The sequence below is a fragment of the Siphateles boraxobius genome, unplaced genomic scaffold (genome assembly GCF_051911475.1).
Source record: "Siphateles boraxobius isolate OS27281-9 unplaced genomic scaffold, OSU_SipBor_1 19, whole genome shotgun sequence".
In the NCBI taxonomy this organism is placed as follows: domain Eukaryota; kingdom Metazoa; phylum Chordata; class Actinopteri; order Cypriniformes; family Leuciscidae; genus Siphateles; species Siphateles boraxobius.
The window spans coordinates 7,210,696-7,235,068 of NW_027508799.1; the positions used below are offsets into that span (position 1 = coordinate 7,210,696).

At 39.1% G+C, this 24,373-nt stretch overlaps 2 protein-coding genes and 1 long non-coding RNA gene across 3 annotated transcripts; all 3 read left to right on the forward strand.

Moving 5' to 3' along the window:
• Positions 1 to 1,833: 1,833 nt before the first annotated feature.
• On the forward strand, positions 1,834 to 2,969 carry LOC143742526 (uncharacterized). Its single transcript, XM_077235414.1, has 4 exons — positions 1,834 to 1,970; positions 2,156 to 2,321; positions 2,483 to 2,699; positions 2,778 to 2,969. Exons 3-4 carry the CDS (start codon positions 2,503 to 2,505, stop codon positions 2,920 to 2,922), a joined length of 342 nt encoding a protein of 113 aa, XP_077091529.1. The 5' UTR covers positions 1,834 to 1,970; positions 2,156 to 2,321; positions 2,483 to 2,502; the 3' UTR covers positions 2,923 to 2,969.
• A 10,295-nt stretch (positions 2,970 to 13,264) lies between these two features.
• On the forward strand, positions 13,265 to 14,785 carry LOC143742388 (uncharacterized). The gene is made up of 7 exons (XM_077235246.1): positions 13,265 to 13,320; positions 13,886 to 14,020; positions 14,139 to 14,229; positions 14,310 to 14,426; positions 14,514 to 14,589; positions 14,674 to 14,731; positions 14,773 to 14,785. The coding sequence occupies exons 1-7, from the start codon at positions 13,265 to 13,267 to the stop codon at positions 14,783 to 14,785; spliced, it is 546 nt and encodes a 181-aa protein (XP_077091361.1).
• Positions 14,786 to 14,810: 25 nt separating this feature from the next.
• On the forward strand, positions 14,811 to 17,052 carry LOC143742564 (uncharacterized). Its single transcript, XR_013205480.1, has 3 exons — positions 14,811 to 14,931; positions 15,653 to 15,801; positions 16,468 to 17,052. It is a non-coding gene; the product is annotated as an uncharacterized LOC143742564 (long non-coding RNA).
• Positions 17,053 to 24,373: the final 7,321 nt, after the last annotated feature.

Genomic DNA, 24,373 nt, shown 5'->3' on the forward strand with positions numbered 1-24,373 from the left:
AATTCACAGTGAGCTCTGCAGATGTTCCGTGTGCCCTAAGTAGTGTCCGGTAGTTAGCCATTTTTACCTTGAGCCTTTGTTTCCATCCATAGCTCTCATTGAAAGACCCTGGTTCTCTCAGGCAAGGGTGCTTCCTTGTCAGTGCCTCAGCAAAATCGCTGAAGTCACTATCTGTAGGGTATGCTTTGTATGTGTAGACTTTTTCAGCCACTTTCTCCAGTATGTCAGACAGCATTTTTGAGCAGGGTGTCAACCTAGATTTGCTTCTTGTGAACTCCTCATTTCCCCTCTGTAGTTGACATTCTGTGTCATAGGAGAAGAGTGGGATTGGGAACACTTTTGGCCATTGCTGTGTTCTTAATGATTCTGGGGAACTGCTGCTAAGAATTATGGTGTCATCTGTATGTGCAGATCCTGAGGTGGAATCTTCACTGTCCTGTCAACCTGAAGGCATGCTACTTATTGTGGGATCAACTGGGTATAATACAATAGTTGTGGTATCAGGGTCTAATTGGACAACTTTGATAACTGAGAGATCCTTAATTACAGTTGTAGAGGTCAGATTCTCAAATATGTTACCAAAATCAGTGTCCTTGTACTGCAGCCTTATGTGTCCTCATAATCCACATGCATTCTTGACCTCTTCGATGAGTTCTTCCAGTGAGTTAGGAATCCCATTGCGTAGCTCCATTCTTACACTGTTGTCTTCACTCAAGATGATCAGCAATCGAACAGTTGCAATATCTGCCATGGTGATTTGAGTAAGAGAGATAGAGGGGAGGCAGAGACATGGTAAGATGGAATGAGTGATGCAGCTTAACACTTTATAGCCAATGACTAGGGATGCTAATTTAGATTTATTTTTCTGATAGCTGACAAGAATAACCTGCTTGTAATTGTACTTGTGTTGTGTTCCACTGTAAGAACCCTTGTGCAACACTTAAAAAAAAACATTGCTCTGATGTCCTGAGGGGACAAAAATGTCCACGCCCGCCCCCCAAAAAAACCTGTGAACTAAATTTTTTTTTTTTACAATTAAGACAGGGCTCTAGATTGAAAGCCTGATATAATAGAATTTATGATATTATGTTACAATGACTGTGAGATTCATCACAAAATTTGGTTTAAATGTGTTACTATGGGGACATTGAAATATTAAAGAAAAAAAATAATCGCTGGTGAGGCACAAGGGTTAGGACTGTTACATGCAAAAGTCATACAACCACTCACTAAATTCTGACCTTAAACATGTATGTATCTTTTGAGAGTAATCAGCCGCATCCCCTCAACTATGTAGTCAGCCATTGTATATGGATCTGTCAGTTCATTTGGGCCAAGAAGTTCCACCTCCTTCGTAGGAGACATTTTCAGTTCATAGGCTCTGTAATGTTCCCTGTACCACGCACTCAGCTTTCTGACAATAAAAAGCAGTGTATCCTTGACAACAATCATCTGGATTATTTCAGTAAATTCCGGCAGCCCTGCCAATGAGCCATGTGCAATGATCATTCCATTCCTATAATTAAAGCCACTATACGTTGCATTTTTAGCCAAGCACACACAATCCAAGTCTGGGTGCCTCTGTTTAATAGCAAATGCAATGTCGTCTTTCAAAACGTCTATGGGAAGAGTTGAAACATTTGCTACCTCCAGGGGGGATTTAGGAAAGTTGCACATGTAAAGGTGATGTGCCATGAGATACTGATGTCTTTCTGCTAAGGACAGGAGCACATTTTTGAAGCACGTTGTATGGCGCACAACTCTTTTGAAGAAGCTGTGCTTCGCTTCACAACGCATGGTTCATAGTGAATGAACCAAAGGGATGCCGAAGCAAGAACCAAGTGAGACTAAAAGCTGATGCGGTTCCTTCATTGCACACCGCATCTTCATCGGGTTCTCCCGCCGGCGGGAAACATGATGGTCATGGATCCGTCAGAGATGCAGCTCGACGAAAACGTGAACTGTGCACCGTCAGTCGTTTTTTTTAAACATTTACTAACTAACAAATCAGTCAACATAATGATTTAAATAATGAGAAGAAACGTGACGTTTACAAGTTGTTGTAAAGTACCGCAGCTAGCTTGTAAGGCATAATAACTAATACTAGTTAGCTAAAACAGCTAAATAGTAATTTATTGTCATGTTTGTTTATAAGGATTTAGCAGAAATTGCATGTGATGAAGGGGGAGATGCATCTTCAGCCAGTGCTGCGGTGATTGTTGCTGACCCAGAGCAAGAGTCTTTCTCTCCACTGGCCCCTCTATCATCTGTGCTTCACTGTGGCTCACAGTGTGACCTCAGACCTTCACATCGTTCATCAGGTGGATTAACATTTCTCATATCTAGAATTAATGGTACATGGCACCATCTGTTTACATAATCTATAAGGGCAAATAATTAGTAAAATCTTTTATGATACAGGCACCTAAGCAGTGACATGCTGTTACACAATTGTATGACAGTGGACATATTTTTATTTTAGCTGTCCAGGCACAGCCCAAGATGGTCAGTGTGGGGACTCAGACAGAAAGGTTTGAGAAACCAACATCAACTCCACTGCCCAGTCCTGTGCATAGTGATGATGAATCATCCTCTGTTTTCATGGACAAACCTGGTGACATGTCATGGATCCCAGAGGGGGAAATGAGAAGTGATTCATCTGATGAGGAACCACAGCAGGAATCTCACCCTGACCTCAAGTAAGACTTATTTTTTAATTTGAGATTTTCTATGATCAAATTGTGTCAAGTCAAATATAATGTTTTTCTTTTTTTCAGTGCTGCGGACAAGTTCATTGTGTGCCAAAGCCAGCTGATGTCTCTCTTTACCATTTGCCCAACCTGTTACGGGGAAACCCAAGGCAATGTTGAGAAGCAGGAGGGAACTTTTGTAAAAATAAAGCAAGTAAGAAGCTATTTGTGATTTCTGGTAGAAAATTAAATTGTAACATAACTTGTTTATTATGCTTTAATTATTACACTTTGTTGTATGGTATGGTATGGTATAGTCTGCCTTTCACATACATATCCTAGGTCTGTGCAGCATGTGGGTATCAGCGTTTTTGGCAGAACCAGCCAATGCTGCATCGAAATATGCCGGCGTGCAACCTATTACTGAGTGGGGCCATCCACTTTTCAGGTTGCATGGCTTCCCAGACCATCCGGATGTTGAAGCTGTTTGGGCTTCAGAGCATCAGTTGTAACGGTTCAAATGTTACCTGAGTTTTTTTTACTGTAATTTCTGACTAGTGCCGGAATAGTTACCTGGGTCAAGTGTAGTACCACTAATAGCCATTTGAGGGCACTAGTGCATGGTGGCTACTAGATATAAGCCTGGTAACCCATGAAGAAGTCAGTTCAGTTTGGTAGAGGGAAACCGCATGGTTCATCCAGAGCTATATAGAGAGAGAGTTGCGACAACGGAAGTTCTAAATGCTTGATCGTTACATGATTCATTATGGGTGTTTCTCAAAACCAAGAATGCAAAGAACGGACTTGTGTTCTTGGGGAGAACGCTCTTGCTAGTTGTTCTTGGAAGAATGAACTCACAAGGTGACGAGCACACAGAACGCTGCTGACAGTTTGAGACGATGTGTTCTTGCTGGTATTGCGCAATAATTCCCCCGCACAGACGCCGTCTGCAGTACCCAAACATGACGAGAATTATTGACGATAACAGCCAGGCTTTATCGCCCAATACCCTCGGCTCAATGGATTAATCTACAACTGTACACTACAATGTAATTTAAGTTATATTCATAACAATAAAGCAACGCCTGTCTACTTTCATTCTGCTTCTGTTGTTTGTTTGTGTACATCACTAGCCAAAGGCGGGAAAAAAACGCCGGTAAAGGGCAAGCTATTGGTTGTCGTTAAGGTAGTCTATTGTTTGGAGAAGATCAAATAATTAAGGTTAAATAACTGTTAGTTCAAAGATGGACCGGGTAATGTTAGCAGTCACCATGGGTATACTTTACCAAGAAGCAGAAAAGGAAGCTGCTGAGCTGAGAAGGCGTATACAAATGAGGAGAACTAGGATGAGGAGGAGGAAGATGGAACGGCAATATGCTATTTTAGCGCTTGTCTCTGATTATGTACGTACATTATCTTATAAAGTTGACTTAAATCAGCACTTAACTTAAATAATAGTGGCAAACATTATACCAAATGTTAAGGTATAAAACCAGGTTCTCAACAGGGATACTGTACCCCTATTTAATATAAAGCAAATTTTTATCACTCAGTATTACAATTGATTACATCAGTCAAACTACATTTGATCATTTTGATTGTGCCCCCCAGTACCATCACCTCCTCACAAAATCCTAGGGGAGAACCCTGGATGAATAGGAAAAATTACTAGTTTATAGTTTCCTTATCCAATAAATTGGGATTAGGTAAATGGAATAGCAATAGCTTGTTTGAGTAGCTTAAATTACAGTACGCTCTGCACTACCTTAGACCTGTATCAAAAAAGGTTCACACTCACATTTTCAGATAAAACAACTCAGGAAAGCATTGTACAATAAATCAAGTAAAGTTTATTAGAACATCTATAGCCTACATAATTTTAAGAAATACATATAACCAGACTAGAAGGAATGGAACTTACCATTTTACTTTCCATTGTGTTGGCCTTTCCTTGCTTTACCAAAATTATAATAATAAAAAAATAATTTTAGAATGTTAATCGATGATAAGTAATATATATGTGTGTGTTTTTCTTTTTTAAACACAGGATCAAATGCCTTCTCAGAGGTATGTACAAATAAATAACTATGTGCCAATCCTCACATCCTTTTTCTCTGAAGCTGACCTAAAACCAGCCTTTAGGCTCTCCAGAGAAACCATCAACCTGCTGGTCCAGATGTTGCCTCGGCAAAAGCCACATGGATGGAGCCACGAAATCGAGGTGGCTGTCTGTCTCTACTGGCTTGCATGTGGCACCTCATACAGAGTGACAGCAGACATCTTCGCCATACCGAGAGCCACAGTTGGCAGAATAGTCCACAGTATAGTGGATGACATGATGGCCATTGTTCACAAGGTGATTCATTTCCCCAAGCCAGAAGAGATGGAAGAGGTCGGGGCAGGCTTTGCTCGCTTGGCTGGCCATGAGGCATTCCGCTGTGCGGCTGGAGCAATAGATGGGTGCCACGTCAGAGTACTTCCACCTGCTGAACCACAAAGTGTTACTTCAATCGCAAGCTCTTCCCTTCTGTGGTTCTCCAGGGTGTGTGTGATAGCAAAGGGAAATTTCTGGATATTTACATTGGCAACACCGGATCAGTCCATGATGCCCTTGTCCTCCGGAGATCTCCAATGTACAAGGAGTCTCTATATCCACCAGCTGGCTTCTTTCTTCTTGGAGACGGGGGGTACCCATGTCTGCAGCATCCTCTCACCCTCATGACGCCATACCGCCAGCCTGTAGCGGGTAAGAATACACAGAGACAATTTTTATTGGATTTGTTACTTTGCATTTGAAACACTACATATATTTTTACATTACCTGTATTTTAATCATCAGGCCAAGTTGAAGCACGCTTCAACAAGCACCATGCCAAGGCCAGGAACATCATTGAGCGTACCTTTGGAATGCTAAAAACCCGCTGGCGAGCCATCTTCCTGAGGGCTTTGGAGATTCGGCCTCTATTTGCCCCTAAAGTTATTGCAGCATGCTGCATCCTACACAACCTCTGTCTCTCGACAGATGATATCCTGGAGGAGGAGGAGGAACTTCACGATGAGGATGAAGATCAGGGGAACGTTCCTGATGATGAGGATAGGGAGCTCTCAGGAAATACTCTCCGTGCCAGACTTGCTGCACAGGTGTCTGCCCCTGGAGAGCTGCCTGCATGTCTGAGGGAGCATGATTACGACTGAGGGGATAAACCTGAGTGAATGCCCAGGGGACAATAGATGCAAATAAGCTGCTAGCTAACTCAGTTGCAATTATTTTAAGTGTGCACTGTCCCTGTCAAATAAATAGTGAATAAATGAAAATGAAATGTAAATGAAAATGTTACCTTGAAAATATGAATATATTTATTTGTATCATTATATTAGTTAGACTGTAAAATTGTTTAGTTGATGAATAATTAAAAAATACTGTGTATGTGGTCATTGACTGTTTTTTTTAAGCACACCTAGCAGAATGGCAATGACAACAGGAAAAAATACCTATTACCAATTTTAGTTGAAAAGAAACATGCCAAATTTGATGGCTGTCTACAAATAATATCAAAAAGAAGGCATGATTATGACTGCCGTTGTAAGACTTGCTTTATCACCTTAAGTCAAAATATGTCTTTCCTGCAATTTCAAAAATATTTATAGAAGTAGTAGATTGAGCGTTACAATTGTTGCAATACAACAATCGTAAATCAAGAACAGTACAAATAATACAGGCTATTTACAATTTATTTACAAGTCTCTCAAAGAGAGTTAAGTATCTATCTGCCCTGTCAGAGGCTGCTCTTTCCCTCGCCTCTTCCCTCGCCACTGCCTCCTGCTCTCTCTCCTCTTCCCTCTCTGCCTGCTCCTTCATGAAATCCAGGAGTGCCTCACTGACCCTGGCCCTCTTCCTTGGTGGCGGATTGGCCCGTTCTTTGGGAGGGGCAGAGGACGGAGAGGTGACAACGCCACCTGTAGTGGCAGTCAGATTTGCTGACACTACCAGGGGCGGACTTATTGAGTGCTGCCCCTGGAGTGCAGCATCCATCTGACTGTACCACTGCCAGGTAGCAGCAGTCACCCCACCTGCCTCCACCCCTTTCCCTGTTGGAGGATCCCTAAGTTCCTAAAAAATCATGTATAATGGTGAAAACTGTTATTGAACATATTTGTAGTCCCAAAAAGTTTCCACAGATGAATGGATTCACAAATGTTTGCTGCAATGCTATCCTGTATATATTCCCTTCATGTCAAGATATTTTAAGTTAATAGTTATTTTAAGATATCTTGCAATAATGATAGAAGTTAAAATACTGATGCCAAACATAATATACTTATATATATATATATATATAAAAGTATATTATGTTTGGCATCATTATTTTAACTTCTATGTATATATATATATATATATATATATATATATATATATATCAATATTAATATAAAATTTTCCACACAGAAAAAAAAGAAAGTTGGGATATGTTGTTTAGTTTACAATTTCTTAAAAGTGTTTGATAACGTATATCCTTGCCCTATAATACTTGTACTCCACTTGTAAAAAATAATTGCATATTAACTTGGTAAATCTAAAAAACTTGGTAAGTCCCACTACATTAAATGGTAGGTTACCTTGTATTTTTCCTTAAGGTTGTTCCATTTCTTCATAGCTTGTTTGGCTGTGATAGCCAGGTCAGACTGGTTCACAAATACTCTGAAAAAAGCAAAAAGAAGAGGACAACTTAAACACAATTACTAATATTATTACTAACAATAATTATTATTGTCACTCCTCTACTCCCTGCATGCATGTACTATCATACACTTAAGTGCAATACTGCCTCCAAATAACTTTCTGCATTCATATCATAACCAAATCATAAATGTCACATGTAACTTACTATTTATTTTGCTTGTCACTAGTATTTTGATTTCTTAGTTTTATAGTATGTATTTGTTTTCTTTCATTTTGATGCATAAAACTCTTCTGACTGGCTGGCAGACACAACCAAACACACCAATCGACCAACTACCCTTAGCGTACAAACCTTTTTATATAACAGTCTGTAGTACAACAAAATACAGATTATGCATAACGTTACTCACTCCCATCCATTTTTGGAGGAATTCCTCCGACCAGTGAATAGAGCCTCGTTGGCCGCTCGCCATGTAATTAATGCTGCGGTTTCCTCAGATGTCCCTTGGTTTCAATTATTATCACATTATTCAGAATGCAATTACATAATAACAGCGGTACGAAAAGTAAAACTGTCTTACAGATGTGGGTCTGGCTTTCTTCTGCCATTATTGCTCCGCTTCAATTGTCTCTTGACTGTGGGATAAAACGAGTCTGTGAGCAGACTGGCCGGTTGGCTCGCGCTTTATGGAGATTCCACTTCCGAAAATGTTTGAGCACATTTTCGATTCGCCATAAATTTTCGTAAAAATGGCAATATTTGAAATCTACACAGTTGATTTCTCGCATCAAATGTTCTCAGAAGTGAATTAAGTGATGAAATAGCGTACGAAATTGTAGAAAAACGACTTACTGTATTGACTTGCCTCTCCTTCCTCGTATGCCGAAATGAATGCTGGGATATTTCTGCCGTCAAGTTCACACAAGTTACCAACCGATGCATCCTCGGTAAAATGGGCGTGTCAAGAACACTTCCGGGATTTTTAACCGTTCTTGTCAAAATGCAAACTTGTGTATTGGGACAGTACTTGGGCCACGAAAGATGACGTTTCACAAGAACACAAGGACACAAGTACAGACAAGAACACAGATTGAGAAAGGCCCGTAGACTTCAGATAGTTCCAGGAAGTGCTTTGTGCATTTCAAGTGCATTTCAAACTGTTAGAGTAGAGTGACAGAACTACGATTTATGGTAATTAGTAGTCAATAAATGCATTTATTTTACATATTTATGTAACACACCGACATATGTAGCATGAGTATGTTGTTACATCGATGTTGTTTTTTTAGAAGATCAAATCAGCTAATATTTGAGGATTAGTGTTTGCTTACCGTTATTTGCCTCAACTTATTTCAGGCTAACTTGGGGTTTCTGCTGCCTTTTTATGTTACCTCATGTTCATTGTTTTCACTAATCTCATGGTAACGGTCATATTTATGACTTTTCAGATAGTACAGAGACAGGCTGGTGACAGGTGATTTCCAGCTCCCACCACACAATGGGTCAATGAACTATTAGCAGCAGTTACGTAAATGTCAAATTTAGTGAAATGAAGCTTATTGTTTACAATTCTATATTTATATATATATATATAGTAATATAATTATTTATGTATTATAAATATTATATATCTAATGTATAATTCTTACAATACTTATTCATATACACAATATATTCAGCTTTACAACAACTTAAGCATACTCGTATATAAACTGCCGTTCAAAAGTAATGAGGCTGAAAATTCAGCTTGGCATCACAGAAGTAAATTACATTTTAAAATACATTAAAATAGAAAACAGTTATTTTAAGTTGTAATAATATATTACGATATTACTTTTTTTGTATTTTTTTTCAAATAAATGCAATAACTATTTACAGCAATTCATGAATACATTTCTAATAAATTAAATAGCACGCCAAGCATTTTGTATGTGTCCTTTCTTTCATGTTGTCGCATAGTCTTCACCATAGTTTGCTGTGCTGCATGGGGATGCTCCAATCGCTCAGAGAAAGGTGTGCGAATGTATGGCTTCCCCACTGACATGGAGAGGAGAAAAAAATGGTTGGCTCAAGTCAGCAGGAGCAATCTAAATATAAATAAAAATTACAACAACAAAAAATGTGTGAGGTAATTATACATTTATTTGCACTTTTTCATATGGAAATACCCCAATGGGATTTTTTTTATATACTAGAAATAAGCACCAAGCAAAGCCTTGCAAAACCCAGGGAGCTCGTTGTAAGGGTACAGTCACATTGCAGGGAGTCATCAGTGTTACCTATAACTGTGCCTTTAACCATCATGCGATAAGAAAAATAAAGAAGGAAAATGCAGCTCTCAAGAAAACAATTAAAATTAGGGACAAAAATTTAAAACAAATTTTATCAAAAGACCAAATTATGGCATTAGGAAGACGAACCACAAAAGGGATGAAATGGAGCAATGACACAATTAAGAAGGCATTAAAAATTCGCTTTGCAGCCGGTCCAACTGGTTACAAGACCCTACAGGAATTGCAGATTCCCTTGCCAGCAATCAGAACCCTGCAAAGAAGGATGGAATGTGTCAAATTTGAGCCTGGTGTGTTGACAGAGGTATTTGATTTTTTAAAACTGAAGGTAGATGGATTGGCAGACCTTGAAATGGAGTGTGTGCTGTCCTTGGATGAAATGGCAATCACTCCAAGTGTGGAGCTGCACATGCTCACAGGCAAACTCTATGGTGATGTCACTTTGCCAGGTCACACAGGATTAGCAACACATGCTTGTGTGTTTATGTTGGCTGGAAACACCACTCGGTGGAAACAAGTAGTGGCATATCATTACAGTGGTAATTCTACCAATGGAGCAGAGTACAAGCCAATAATTACCGAAATAATAGAGAGGGCAGCATCCATAGTGCTTGGTGACATGTGCTTGCTGTCACCACCGATATGGGAAGCCCTAACCAGGCCATGTGGAAATCCTTTGGGGTCGACCACACCAAAACATCTGTGCCACATCCAACAACACCAGATAGTAATCTCTATTTCATGCCTGATGTCCCACATCTGGTAAAAAATCTAAAAAGTGCCCTTGTCCGTGGACAGGTGTTAACAATTCCAGAGAATGTGGTTAACAAAGAGAACCTACCTTCCAACAAGGTTTCAATGGTCCCTATTAAGGACTTATTGTCCTTTCAAGAAGGAATGGCATTAAAAGTGGCTCCCCATCTATCAGCTGCAGCCATAGAGCCAAGCCACTTTGAAAAAATGAAGGTTGGTCCTGCTCTTAATGTTTTTAGTAAGGCAACAAGTGCTGGGCTGAAGTATATGGTGCAGCAAGAAAACCGCCCTCTCTCCTACCTGACTACAGCGTGGTTCCTGGAGCAAGTGGATCACTGGTTTGATCTAATGTCATCTCGCCATCCAATTACAGCACTGAGCAGGGTCAAGATAGAGGAGTATGAAAAGGCCATCATCTTCCTACAGGATATCATCCATCTGTTCCATGGGATGAAGATTGGTCATAAGGGAGTATGGAAGCCATTTCAAAAAGGGGTGATAATGGCAACAAAATCAGTTTTGGGCATACAGGAAGAGATGCTGACACGAGGACACAGGTTTGTGTTAACTTCAACGTTCACACAAGACTGCCTTGAAAATACATTCAGCTGTGTGAGGTCTAAAAATCCCATACCAACTCCAGTGGAATTCCATCATGCACTGAGAATTATATCAGTAGGGCAGTTCCTCACCACCATCAGGTCTGGGAGCTACCAGGAAGATGACAGTAGCTTTTTGGCAGACTTCCTGGACACAGTGAAACAAAATGTCACTCCATCAGTCAGAGTGGAACAGCTGATCGTGGAGAACAGAACAGCACCCAACCTCACCAAAACTGAGAAATGTATTCTCTTCCATCTTGCAGGCTACATTGTCCACAAATTAATCAGATTTTCCAGCATCTGTGGAAAATGCAAAACTGCAATACGGCACACTGATGACAATCCTGCTAGAGATAACAGCATCTTAGTAAACTTGAAAGAGTTCAAGGCAGGTGCTCTTTGTCATCCCTCCCAAGAAGCCTATGACTTCACCCAACAAATTGAGAAACTATTTAGGACCAAGACTAGTTCCTACCTCATGGAGCTCCCCAATGCAGTGGATGTCTTGGAGAAAGAAGCTCAGTCACTCTCCAGCAGGCTTCCATCATGCTGTGGAGTAGAAGAAAAAATCTCCAAAAGATTTATACGGCTGAGTTTGAGGATTGAGGCTAAAAAAATACGAAATGACAGAAAAAAACAACACTTAAACGATGGACATCTTGGAAGCAGGAGCCAATCTAAAAAGATGAAAAGGACCAACAGTAGCCAAGCTTCAACATCCAACAACCAGCAAACAGCTCCTACACCTACCAGCACTCAGCCAACACTAATCATCCACCTACCAGTCCAGCACCCAGACAACATCACTGCTCCTCCACCTACCAGCACTCAGCCAACACTAATCCTCCACCTACCAGCACTCAGCCAACACTAATCCTCCACCTACCAGCACTCAGCCAACACTAATCCTCCACCTACCAGCACTCAGCCAACACTAATCATCCACCTACCAGTCCAGCACCCAGACAACATCACTGCTCCTCCACCTACCAGCACTCAGCCAACACTAATCCTCCACCTACCAGCACTCAGCCAACACTAATCATCCACCTACCAGTCCAGCACCCAGACAACATCACTGCTCCTCCACCTACCAGCACTCAGCCAACACTAATCCTCCACCTACCAGCACTCAGCCAACACTAATCATCCACCTACCAGTCCAGCACCCAGCCAACATCACTGCTCCTCCACCTACCAGCACCCAGCCAACACTAATGGCTGGGGCCCAACTCCACTTACCAGAACCCAGCAAACATGACTGCTCCTCCACCAGCATCCGACCAACATCACTGACTCACAGCCTCTCATCATTGGTCCTCAGTGCAGTATGATTCCCTAAATTATTATTTATAATATACATTTCATATTTAGTTTAGTATGATTCCTTATATAAAGCAGCAGTACAATACACATTTAGCACAATACTTTATTGCTGGCTTATTTGAAACATACCTTTTGTTTTCATTCTCACCATGGTCCCTGCAGCACTCCTGACCTGCATCATCACTAATCCTCCATCTACCAGCACATATATATAAAATACATGTTAAGTATGATTACTTCTATAATAAAGTAGTATTATATAATTCAGTTCTGGTATTTAGTATGATTCCTTTTTCAAAACTGCGCCCCTATTTTAAGAGTTTTTTGTTGTTGTCCAAAATTCAGCTGAGCTGAAATATAGACAGGTAACTGTTAATAGTCAATTGAATCACAATGCCTAAAAACACTCAACTCATATGTTTTGCAAACTCAACTCACACTAAATCTATATCAATAGGGTGCAATTTATTATTAAGGAATTTTATTATTTAATACGTGTAATAGGGAACAAACTTGATATCCTCATTTTTACCGCTTCCACCCACCGCTGTCACACGTGGTCAAACGCTATATTTAAATAATATAACTTACCTCACCCTGCAAAACATACAATGTTTAGACTCCGTTTCTCTACTTCCAAAAACGATGGATGAAACTGAATCAAGAGAACAGATTTTACAATTAATAGGGTGTTCGTTACTAACTTTATCCAGCTCCAATCCTTGCCTAATCTGTAAGTTATCCGATAACACCCCTTTTCTCCTAATTTAATGAGTAATACTCAACTATAAGGTTTAAATTTACAAGTTATTTTTATTTAGATGTACTGATAATATACAGAATAAGATAATATTATTCTTTAAACGTCTCACCTTTTTGCGTCGCAAACGGTTTGTTCTGCTGCATTTCTACGGCGCGGCATGTGTTTGCTGCTACTTCCGGGAACTATTGAGAAGCTCCATGAGCCTCCATTTCTGTAAAAAAAAGCGTTCCATTGGAGTCAATGGAGTTGTCGCAACTCTCACTCTATATGGCTCTGGGTTCATCTAAATGCTACCTGCTTACTCATTTGAAGTCCTGGTTTGAGAACTCATGGAGTTTATGCTCAAACAAAGGACTTTTCATTATTAGTCACTGGAAGAGAGACGTAGGGGATCTGGATATCACCACCCTGTAGCGAGGCACAAAATGCCATTTACTATCTTCACCTCATACTCATACTGGATTATTGGATAATATCATTGCGTCGATCTCAAATATCCACTGGGTTTGATACTCATCTCTTCACCATCATCATTTCAACTCATCTAAAGACTGGACACTGACGATAAGTTTTGTTTATATTATCGTCTCATTTACACAGAGACAAAGACTATTGGTTTCCTTATATTGTTTATTGTTGGGGGCAATTATATGCACGTGTGAAATAAAAATAGGAAAATTAATATTTGTCGAGTGAAGTGGTTCTATTTCAGTACCAGTCGAATTTCTGTTGAACCCCCTCAGGGTAACACCTAAAAAGAAAAGGGGGTGTTACACAGTGTCAGCACCTTCTTCCACCATCAGCGCTTGTACACGATTCCAACCATCGTGCAGACGTGGCAGAATGAGCAGGCAGCGATCATCAGAGATCTGAAAGAGATGAGTGGTGGCCTGATCCTGTCTGGTGACTGCAGGTAGCACACTTCAGCTTATATCATTAAAATAGAAAACAAGTCTAAACTGGATAATCTAGTTTAATGTATTAGTTTTTGTGCTTAACCATATGAATTAAACTGTTTTTGACATTCATAGGTCAGATTCTCCTGGCCATTGTGCAAAATATGGCACATACTCTTTGATTGAGGACAGAATCAACAAGGTTTTAGATCTTCAACTTGTCCAGGTAAGTTAATGTTATCAAACACACATATCACCTGTCTAATGTTACACAGTGAGATGACTAAATGTTTATTTTTTTTACAGAGCTCCGAGGTCCCAAGTAGCACCTGGTGTGAGTTAGAGGGCCTAAATTGCAGTATAAACTTTCTGACTCAGCAACATTTGCAAGTGTCAACCCTCATCACAGACAGAAATCAGCAGGTAAAAAAACGCACATGTACACACCAAAAATCTTCCCGCTGACTATATTTACAACTAAAATCAAATGTTATTTTTCAAAATTTTCAGGTTGCCAAGTGGGTACGGGAGGAGTTGTGTCCCAAAGGAACAAGCCACTACTTTGATATCTGCCATATTGGCAAAAGTATGTATCTTAAAGAAAGTAGTTTTGTTTAGATTGTCTAAAATTACAATTTCCTTTTTATTTTGTGTTTCTGTTCTAAAACAGGCCTAGGGAAAGCATTGGATGTTGCTGCAAAGGAAAGGGAGTGTGAAGATCTGAAGCTGTGGAGGCCAGCTGTTATTAACCACCTCTACTGGACTGCAGCTTCCACCCCTAATGGAGATGCAGATGTGATGGAGGCCAAGTGGAAAAGTATGGTCAACCATGTTCAGGACATCCACGAACATGGCACTGCTACATTTCCCTGCTGTGCACATCCACCTCTGGAGGGCGAAGCAAGGAACAAGGAGTGGCTGGAACCAGGTACAAAATACTGTTTGTCATGTGGCTGAAAATGTATAGTGAATGTTCATTGTGCTTGTTTTTTCAAATAAGGGTTTGACATTTCGGAGATGTCATAGCAACTCTCAAGCTAGCCGCGTTACAAAATAAACAAACCGGATTAACTAATAACACAATATGAATACTGTGATAATACAATATGATAATATGAACGAGAGGTGCTTTTGTTTCGAAACAGGATTTTTAACATGCTTTTTTAACAAACGTTTTGAATGCATCTGGATATTTCTCGCATACTCTAGATTCTCATACTATCCAGTGTTAGCGCACCAAATACTCATTTTAAGAGCCAAAAAAACCCCCAAAAACATGAACAATATGTGATACAAATCCCACCTAATTGTGATCGTACAATCATGACTCATCTTAAGAACAAGATGTGTGTTTATGCAGGATCAACTGTAGCAGTTAAACTGGAGAGTGTAGCTACTAGAACAGCGCTGGTAAAGGATGTTCAGCAGTTGTCCCCACAGCATCAGACTTTTGCACTGGAGGCATTTCACTCCCTGATCCTGCACTTTGCACCAAAGCACACTGGGTTCTCCTTCCTTGGGATGTACAGCAGGTAAGTGTGTGATGTGAAAGAATATTTTGTTTATGTTTTTTTCTGTGTTGTTTTTACTTCTGGGTTTATTCACATATGCACAACTTGTAATGGGTACAAATTACACTTTTTCTACAGACTTCTCTTGGCAGCCCTGCATTTCAACCACAATGGCAGCAGAGAGGTAGCTCGAACCAGTGATGGTGAGGCGTGTTATGCGGTTCGCTACCCAAGGTTCCGCAAAGGTGGCTGGGTAGTCCGTCTTGTTAAGGAAAAGCCATCATACGGTGGGCAGTTTCAGTCAGTTCCTAATAGGGGTGTAACGATATTCGAACCAAACCAAAAGACCGCGATGCAGAATCCACGATTCGAACTAATATTAGCCTATATATTATATTTTACTTAACCTGTTAATCTTGATTATTTAATGTATGTTTAAAATATCTTTCATGAAAATGACAGCAACTGTCAATTATTATATTTCAATAACAAATTAGAGTAAAAACATAAGTTAATGCAAAAACTGCCTTACGTTCAGTTTACATGTTTTCATACAATGTGTTGGGTGTTGATTATTATATCTTAAAAATAAATAGCAACTGAATTTAGGCTAAAAGTCTAGGCTCTGTTGTTAACCTTTAATGTTATAGTAATGTGCGGCTCCCTATATAATTTACAGCATTAGCAGATTTTTTTTTTAATCCTTGCAAAACGTTTAATTGTAATTTAATTAATTTAAAGACAAAGACACAATATTTTCATTAAACCACTGTTTAAAAAAAAAGAGGAAAAAAAAGAAGCAATTTTAGCTTTCTAAACCGAACCGAGACACCAAAACCGTGGGAAAACCGTACCGTCAGTTTTGTGTATCGTTACACCCCTAGTTCCTAAATATTAAGTCAGACCACGAGTTAGCAATGAATGTGATCTAAACTTTTGCTTCCTTCTCCCAGCATATGCATCAGCCCTCATGGAGTCTTTGAGAGAGGAATACTCTAGGTCACCACAGGCTCTACGAGAACGCAGCACAGTTTTGTTTTCCACTACACCTGCTCCCCTTTCCAGATCCCTGCAGAGGATCAACAAGGATGAGGCTGTTGGCGTGTATCTATCACAGCATTCACGATTTAACACGTTAATTAAACCTTAGTATGATACCTGAAAGATTATTAAATTGTATATATGATAATAAAAAAGTTTTATACAGACAATTTGTGATTGTTTATTTTCTATTGATTGTCAACACAATTGGGCCATTCAAAACCTTTATAAAGTCCTCCTTCCTCTGGAAACTGCCTTCTAATGGCTGACACAACACATGCAGGTAAGGGCTTCCTGATGTTCCTGCCCAGAATGCCATAGGCCCAGCGGACAACCTGCCTGTATGCAGTCTAGCGATATTGCCTGAAGATATGGACAAAATATCAATATTGATCATTTTATACCAATGGCATCAAATAGTGTGATATAGGTAGTCATGCCCTAAATAGAGGCAACTTGTAATTGAAAAAAACAAAAATACTCAGATTGTTTACATATTCAAATCTTTAAGTTTGTTCATGTTATAACCCAGGTGAAAAATATGTATTAAAAATGTACTTGAGTATGTTTTTAGTACAATAAAAAATAAACTCAAGTATAGTTTTTATACATTTAATAGTTTATCTACCCTAAACATACTCATGTCTGCTGGCCTGGAGAGGTCCATGCTCCTGTCTGAAGTGCATATATGCTATCTGTAGCACATATGGGCTCAGACAGCAAGTCTCAAAGCCTGGGTGCAGAGTCAGGCACTGCACATCAAGTCTGGGGGTGACATTTTCCACTAAGGCCCTGTATGCATCCACCTCCCTGCAGCACTGACTTTCCTCAGCTGAGAACATTACCTCGCATTTCCCACACAAGCACCTATGGAACAAAAACGTCTATCAGGAAAAAAAATTCTCTCTCTCGATGAGAAACCGTGAAGTTATCATGTAACGTTAGTCTGGACTGATATCAATGAGCATGACATACGCCTGATCAAAGCTTATTAGTTTCAATAATCCTAGATGACCAATAAAAGCTTTGCTAACTGATATATGATGGTAATAATCTGTGCAATATTGTGAGCACAGTGTATATCGTTAATGAACGTGTATATATCTAAGCTTACACTGGTCTCTCTCACCAAGACTCCTCTGTCTCCTCGTTCTGTCTAACATTAATCCTGGCCTGTCCCTGCTCTCTTGGCAGCATAGCAGGCTCATAATTGTATGGCTGTGGTCCGTCATACGAGTAAGTGTGAACAATTTCCTCAGCGTCCGAAATGTCATTGCGATCCATTGTTTTCCTGTTGTCTGAATCGACCGCTCTCCCGCCCGTTACATCACACCCGCCACACCCATTTTCACACACGGAAGTAAAATTTTCTCACAAAAACGACTCCAGAAGCTTCTATAGCGTATTTATACGAATATTTTAAAGAAAATCTAGTTCCTACATTATTTTTCTACACATTGACTCGTTGGATCCTCTAACCTGCAATATGCCCTTTAAGACAGAGAGATATTTCAACAGGAACTATTCCCTAAAATAAATCATGGGCAATGTCTGGAGGAAAACCAGTAGTAACATTGAAATGGGAAAGTTTTTCTGACAAAACACATTTCCTCGTAACACCATAACAGTTGGCCAAAGAATTTTCCTCAAGGGTTTTAAGATGACTTGTGTGAATCTCTTCAGTTCTCTGCGAGAAACCAACAGCTCCAACGTCCTTAATCTGAAAATCTAACCTATCTGCCGTACAAAATCTGCAAACATATCTGCCAGAAAAACTTTCTACAAAACCAGCAATACTGTGTGCTCCAAGGTTATCGGCAACAACACACTGCACTGTGCCCTTCAAAGTTTTACCCAACTTGCTCACAAAAAACCCATTTTGTTGTAATGTTATGAGATCACTGGTCAAAGGCTCTAAAACTTTGTCATAACCATAAACCTTGACATCATTGCTATTGATCAATGCAGCCAAATGAATAGAGGACAACAATGACTGAAAACCAGGTGGCAGATTGTCTAAAATCCAATACAAGGCAAATATTTTGTGTTTTTTACGTGATGTACCAAGGGGATTGTATATTTAAAAATCGTCAACGTACAAAATCAAAGAAATTGCACACTCTTTTGAGAGAATAGCATTTCTTTTAAAGAGATTTCCATCCCAAAATGATCTGTATACCTGCTTATCACTTATCACATATACAATATTTAAAAAACAAATAATGACTGTTTTTTTTTTTTTTTTCGATTACATGCTCAAATTGAAAATGGGAAATACGAAAACCGCCTCCACCACCAATCTGATTTTGATATTTAGTTATCCAACTTGGCATGACCCGGAAGTTCTTATTCACTCATGTATACAGGCTAACGTTACCTTACTATGGCTGCTCTGGACCAATACATTAATTTGGTTAAAGGCTTATTCGAAAGTGGCAAGACTCATGCAGAGATTTCCACCCATCTGCAACAAATGGGTGTCCAGCGATGCTCTGAAATGAGCGTTAGACGAATCTGTTTTAAACACAACCTTCGTCGAAAAAGACATGTATCGGACACAGAACTGGAAGCAGCTATGATTGGATCTATTTATGAGGTAAATACGTATTTCATCTTCTTCTGTATATTATTATTATTATTTATATTCGTATTGTTCGACCAGTGTTTTTGGGACAAGACAGTGCATTCACAGCTAAGTTGGTCCTTCATAGGCAGCTTTGCATTCGAAACAAACTGTAATTTAGATGTTTTTTCTTTTGATTGTATTTACTTTTAGAAATTATTTTGTATTAAACGTTTAAAGTGAACTATTAAAACATATGTTGAATTATGTTTAAGGTAAGTATAGTTTTTTTGTTCATTTTTATTTCCTGTCGCTGTTTTCAAGCAGTAGGCAGGCTATCGATAATGTCAAAAATGTTATTTACAGTTAAATATCCCGTTGTTGTATACTGTTTAAATATCTTGATTCTCAGTTTGGTTCTCATGGATAAAATAATCTTATCACTTAAAAATTGTCTCATGGTTATAATTTCTTAACAGACGGGGCCATCGTATGGCTGCAAGTTCATGACTGGCTATCTATCTTCAGTGGGAGTGCGTGCAGGAGAAAGTCGAGTCGGAAAATTGCTGAGAGAAATTCATCAGCCATACCATGAATTGCGACGGCAGGTAAGTTTTGCTACACTTGTGCCCTGTATTAAACAATAATAATAATAAGCATGATAAAGTGACATCACAATCACCCTCCTCTATTACTAGACAGAAACAAATCTTGATTACTTGTTCCATAAATCATGGTCATGAGATCCAAGTATATGCATCTAGTTTTGTTTCCTTTCGTTACTTCCTTCAACATACAAACTGTGGCACAAGTCCTAAAACATTTTGTTATCAGAAGCATTCCAAAAACATTTAAATGTTAACCCTGCAAAAAAAAGAATGTTAGTGAAATATGATTACTTGAAATTTCCTTCGCAGTATTTGCGGTGGAACTTAATTAAATCTAACCAGCATTTATAATAATTATCTAGTAGCAAAAAAAACATTCTGTAAATACATGAGCTATGGGTTCAAAATGTAAGCCTGAAATATGTTTCCCCCTTGTTTAGGGTGCACGTAATCTTAACCCAGTCCCATATCATGCCGAACATATGGGCCACAAACTACACATGGATCAAAATGAAAAGCTTGTGGTGCTCGGTGTAACACACGTTTTGGCAGTTGATGGCTACAGCAGCAAAATTATTGCCAATGCTACAATGCCAGGGAAAAACAACCTCGTAATATATGAAGAAGTTTACAGGTGAGCATGTTCAGAGGAACTAACAAGCAGTGAATGGTAACATTTCAATATGGGGACCAATTCTCACTTTTAACTAAAAGGCATAGTTAATAGTGACTAAAAGTTAAATGTGTTTGCCATACTGAAGTGTTAACCAGTGAATATGCATTGCTGTCAAAAAAAAAAACACTCACTAAAAATAGTCTTTTCATTTAATGTGTTGTTGCATTTCTCCTCAGAATTGTCATGTGCACATACAACAAGTTTACATCTTTTTATTTCAGATCTGCTGTAGTTAACTATGGCATGTGGGCCCAGCTCAGGGTTCACCATGGTAGGGAATTTTACTTGTCCCTATACATGCAAGAGAAGCTGTCGAGACACAGACACAACCTCAGCAGACAACCATACCTCCAAACAACTTCAACAATGGTGAGGTTTTTGCAATTCTGATAACAACTATTAGACTACTACAACCAATATAAAAATATGCAATTAATAATACATATGTGCATTTCAAACTGGCACTTTATTTTCCTTATTAGTTCATACATTCTTCATTGTGTTTTATATAATATGAAATATTGTTTTTCAGAATCTTAGAGTTGAAAGGATTTGGCCTGAAGTGAACAATCGGGTGAACTACCCATTCAAACAGGCCCTGGTGCACCTGCAAGACCAAGAAGTCCTCAACATGGAGGACAGTTTAACTAAATTCTGCACTTCAAACCTGGCATGTCAGTTAAGCCAAATTGGACTAAACAGAGTAGTGCAGGCATGGAATGCTCATAGGATCCCAGGTATGGTCAGAGGACTTTACAATATTTTTCTGAATAGGCACTTTAAAATCACTGCCATTCACTTTGATAGCTGTTTACCATGCTTAATTGTTTTAGGTCGTGGAATACCCAATGAACTTGCAGTGTTTGTTCATTGGACCTGCAAATTTGATACAGTTACAGTATTTGAAAACTATTTGATACATTTGTGGAACACTGTTGTCTGTATTGTCTTTATGAAAAGTGGTAAATCAGTTGTATTCATCAAGTTTAGATTAGCACAAACAAATTATATATATATATATATATATATATATATATATATATATATATATAGTATATACACAAATATTGGTAGGTAGGTAGGTTTAGTCACTGCTTGATGATTTTACACAATTTAATATTTTAAAATATTATTTTGAAGAATATAAAATTAAATTATACAAACCTTTGCATATTATACATGCAAAAGCATCTTTGACAGCTGTGGTTTCTGCATCTGTAAGGGAAATTGGCAAATTCCACTAGCTCTTTCATCATTGTGGACACTGCTTGCAGTCCCTGGGCTGCTGCAACAACCTCTTCAACAGTGTCCACAACCTCTTGGAGGCCAGTATCTTCTCGTCGACTGGAAAACATTTAAATCATACAAGGACAATTTTTTTACATTTGTTTTCAACAGACTGTGAAAGTAAGCAGATGCCATCATTTTAACTATACTGTGATCATTATGAACCTATTAAAAGTCTCAAGGGCTTCATGCAGTCTAAGGCCCTGTCCCAATATCCGCACTTCTGCCCTTGTGCCCCTCAAATGCGCGTTCTCGCTAAGGGGTGCAAGGCCGTAGGGTGTCCCGATCCTCTAATGTGTTCTCCAGGGGTGATCGTAAGGGCACTTAATGCGCCCTTTTCGCAAGTGTGCATCAGACCTCACTTTGCTGTGGGCTATTACCCAGAATGCTTGTAGTGTCGTGACGTTTCGAACAGCTAACCAATGGGGGTGCAAAACGGTTGCTATGGTGCTGTTAGGACACCGGGAGAAAAAAGAAGCGGCAAGAGGACAAGAAGACACAAATGGAGAAGAAATTTCTTTTTAAGTGTAAGTGAAAATAGTTTTTTTTTTTAATCAGAATATGAGCGATAACATAATACACGATGATACACTATGATACAATTATTTCACTTTCTTTTGTCAGGGTCCGAAAACTTTTAATTTTATAAAGTTCAGGGCAGAGAATGAGCGGCTATTCACTGGGCACAGGAATGCCTCTAGCCATGGATATGAGTAAGTTAACATGGCCATAACATGAGCAGACAAGTTTGTAATTTGAAAGTAAGGGCTTAATTGCAAAGTTATCTAATGGATGAATGTGTGTCTTTTCAGGGAAATTATCAAAATCATGGGGCTGGAGGGGAAAGTGTCTCAGCAGCAGTGTAAAAAGAAGTGGGAAAATTTAAAGAAAAAGTACAAGGTAACGTTAACTGCACCTTCACAAGTTTTGTAATGCTTATATTGTATTGGTAATAGTTTTTAATGACTATCTAGAATGTAAACCCATGTAAATAATGTCAATTTACCCCTTCATAACTATTACAATTTACAAAGGACTTAACACTGCAAAAAACTGGGTCAGTGACAGACGCAGGAGAGGTCACTGCTGCCTCATGGATTTTCTATGCAGCCATGCATGAAGCCATTGGCCAGAGACCCTCAGTCAGACCAGCCCATCTGTTCTCATCTGGACACAGTAGTGTAGAGAGAGCCCAGACACCTGTCAGTGAGGTTGAGGTTGAAGCAATTTCTCCAGTAGGCTTCTCCACAGATACAGAGACAACAGACCTCCAAGCGGGAAACTCCACAGACCCCCAGAGTGATCAACCAGGTACTTCAACTGATGTCAGACCAGGAAAGAGAAAGAGGAAGAGTGATAGTATAGATTTTCTTAAAGACTTCTGTGAGCGGCAAGAGAAAACACAGAGGGAAGAAAATGAAAGGGATAATGCTTGGCTCCAAAAGTCTCAGCAGCAAATGGACAGGATGTTAGATATATTTGGAAAGCTGGTTGACCACATGACAGAGAAGTAATAACTTCCTGCTTCGAGTTCTGTTTTTTTGTTTGCTGTTCCTGTGTAAGTGCTCACTGTGTTAACACCATTGAGTGATGGAATGTATATTTTATGTTTCAGCGAACTTTGGCTGTATTTCTTGGTTTGGACAAGACAATTGGTATATATGCAATTTATTATTATAATTATTAATACATTAACTAAATTCGTTACATTCGTTTTGTCTTTGTTTCATCATCTTTATCAACTGTTCACAACTGATAAGTAAAAATTAAATGTTAACATGAATGACAGCAAATAAAATTGTTTACATAAAGAAGTTTTTTTTTTTACTTTATTTAATCATGTATTAGTGTACATTGGAAAAAAATTGCTGCCAATTTATGTTTATCAGTAAAAGTCTGGTATGTGTCTCAAATGAAGAGAAACATGTATCATTTAGAAAAATCACTTTTTTACTGAAACAAAGTTCTTCAAGACAAGTTTATAAAAAAATTAATGCGCTGACAATGCAGAACAATACCAGCAGGTACAAGTGTTGGCTTATAGCCACAGAAGTATAAACATTTTCAGGACAGATAAATGTGGTACTTGCAGTTGAAAAGTAATTGACAGCATTTTTAATTTTACAAAAATATATACACAGAACTGAAAGTAAACAATTTCAAGCAAAATAGGTAGGTACATGTTGATGTGCAATGTCAGAGACCAATGTAATAATTAGGGTGTTAACTTTCTACATCTGTGACAACAATGTGTGTGTTGAGGTATGAGGTACTTTAAATTAAGTTGTGTAGTCATGTTCCAAAAGGTGCCCTTGAACATTAAGGGGTGCTGATACATGTGCAGCGAGTCTCGCCCGGAGCTGGTTGCCACTTCTCTCCTGTCCAGAATCTGCTGTTGGTGGTAGTGGTGGGTCATCATCAGCTGGCTCTGGTTCCAGGACATCACCATGGGTAAGACATACATTGTGTAAAAATGCACAGGCAGTGACCACCTCTGTGCAGAAGCCAACCTTTACTTCTAAGGCTTTGAAGAGTGTTGCCCTCCAGCGTGCCTTCATCATACCAAAGGCTTGTTCAATAATTGAACGCGCACGTGAATGGCTTTGATTGAAGCGTTCCTCGACCCTTCCTTGAAGTGGCAGTTTCTAGGGTGTGATGATGGTTATGGGGGACTGTATGCAGGG

What these genes read in the sequence shown, in the direction of transcription:
- LOC143742388 (XM_077235246.1), top strand. Translation starts at nt 13,265, where the DNA reads ATGTGTTTGCTGCTACTTCCGGGAACTATTGAGAAGCTCCATGAGCCT. An exon ending in ATCCTGTCTGGTGACTGCAG is followed by an intron (nt 14,021 to 14,138) that starts GTAGCACACTTC and finishes TGACATTCATAG; the next exon opens with GTCAGATTCTCCTGGCCATT. An exon ending in TAGATCTTCAACTTGTCCAG is followed by an intron (nt 14,230 to 14,309) that starts GTAAGTTAATGT and finishes TTTTTTTTACAG; the next exon opens with AGCTCCGAGGTCCCAAGTAG.
- LOC143742526 (XM_077235414.1), top strand. Translation starts at nt 2,503, where the DNA reads ATGGTCAGTGTGGGGACTCAGACAGAAAGGTTTGAGAAACCAACATCA. An exon ending in GAATCTCACCCTGACCTCAA is followed by an intron (nt 2,700 to 2,777) that starts GTAAGACTTATT and finishes TCTTTTTTTCAG; the next exon opens with TGCTGCGGACAAGTTCATTG.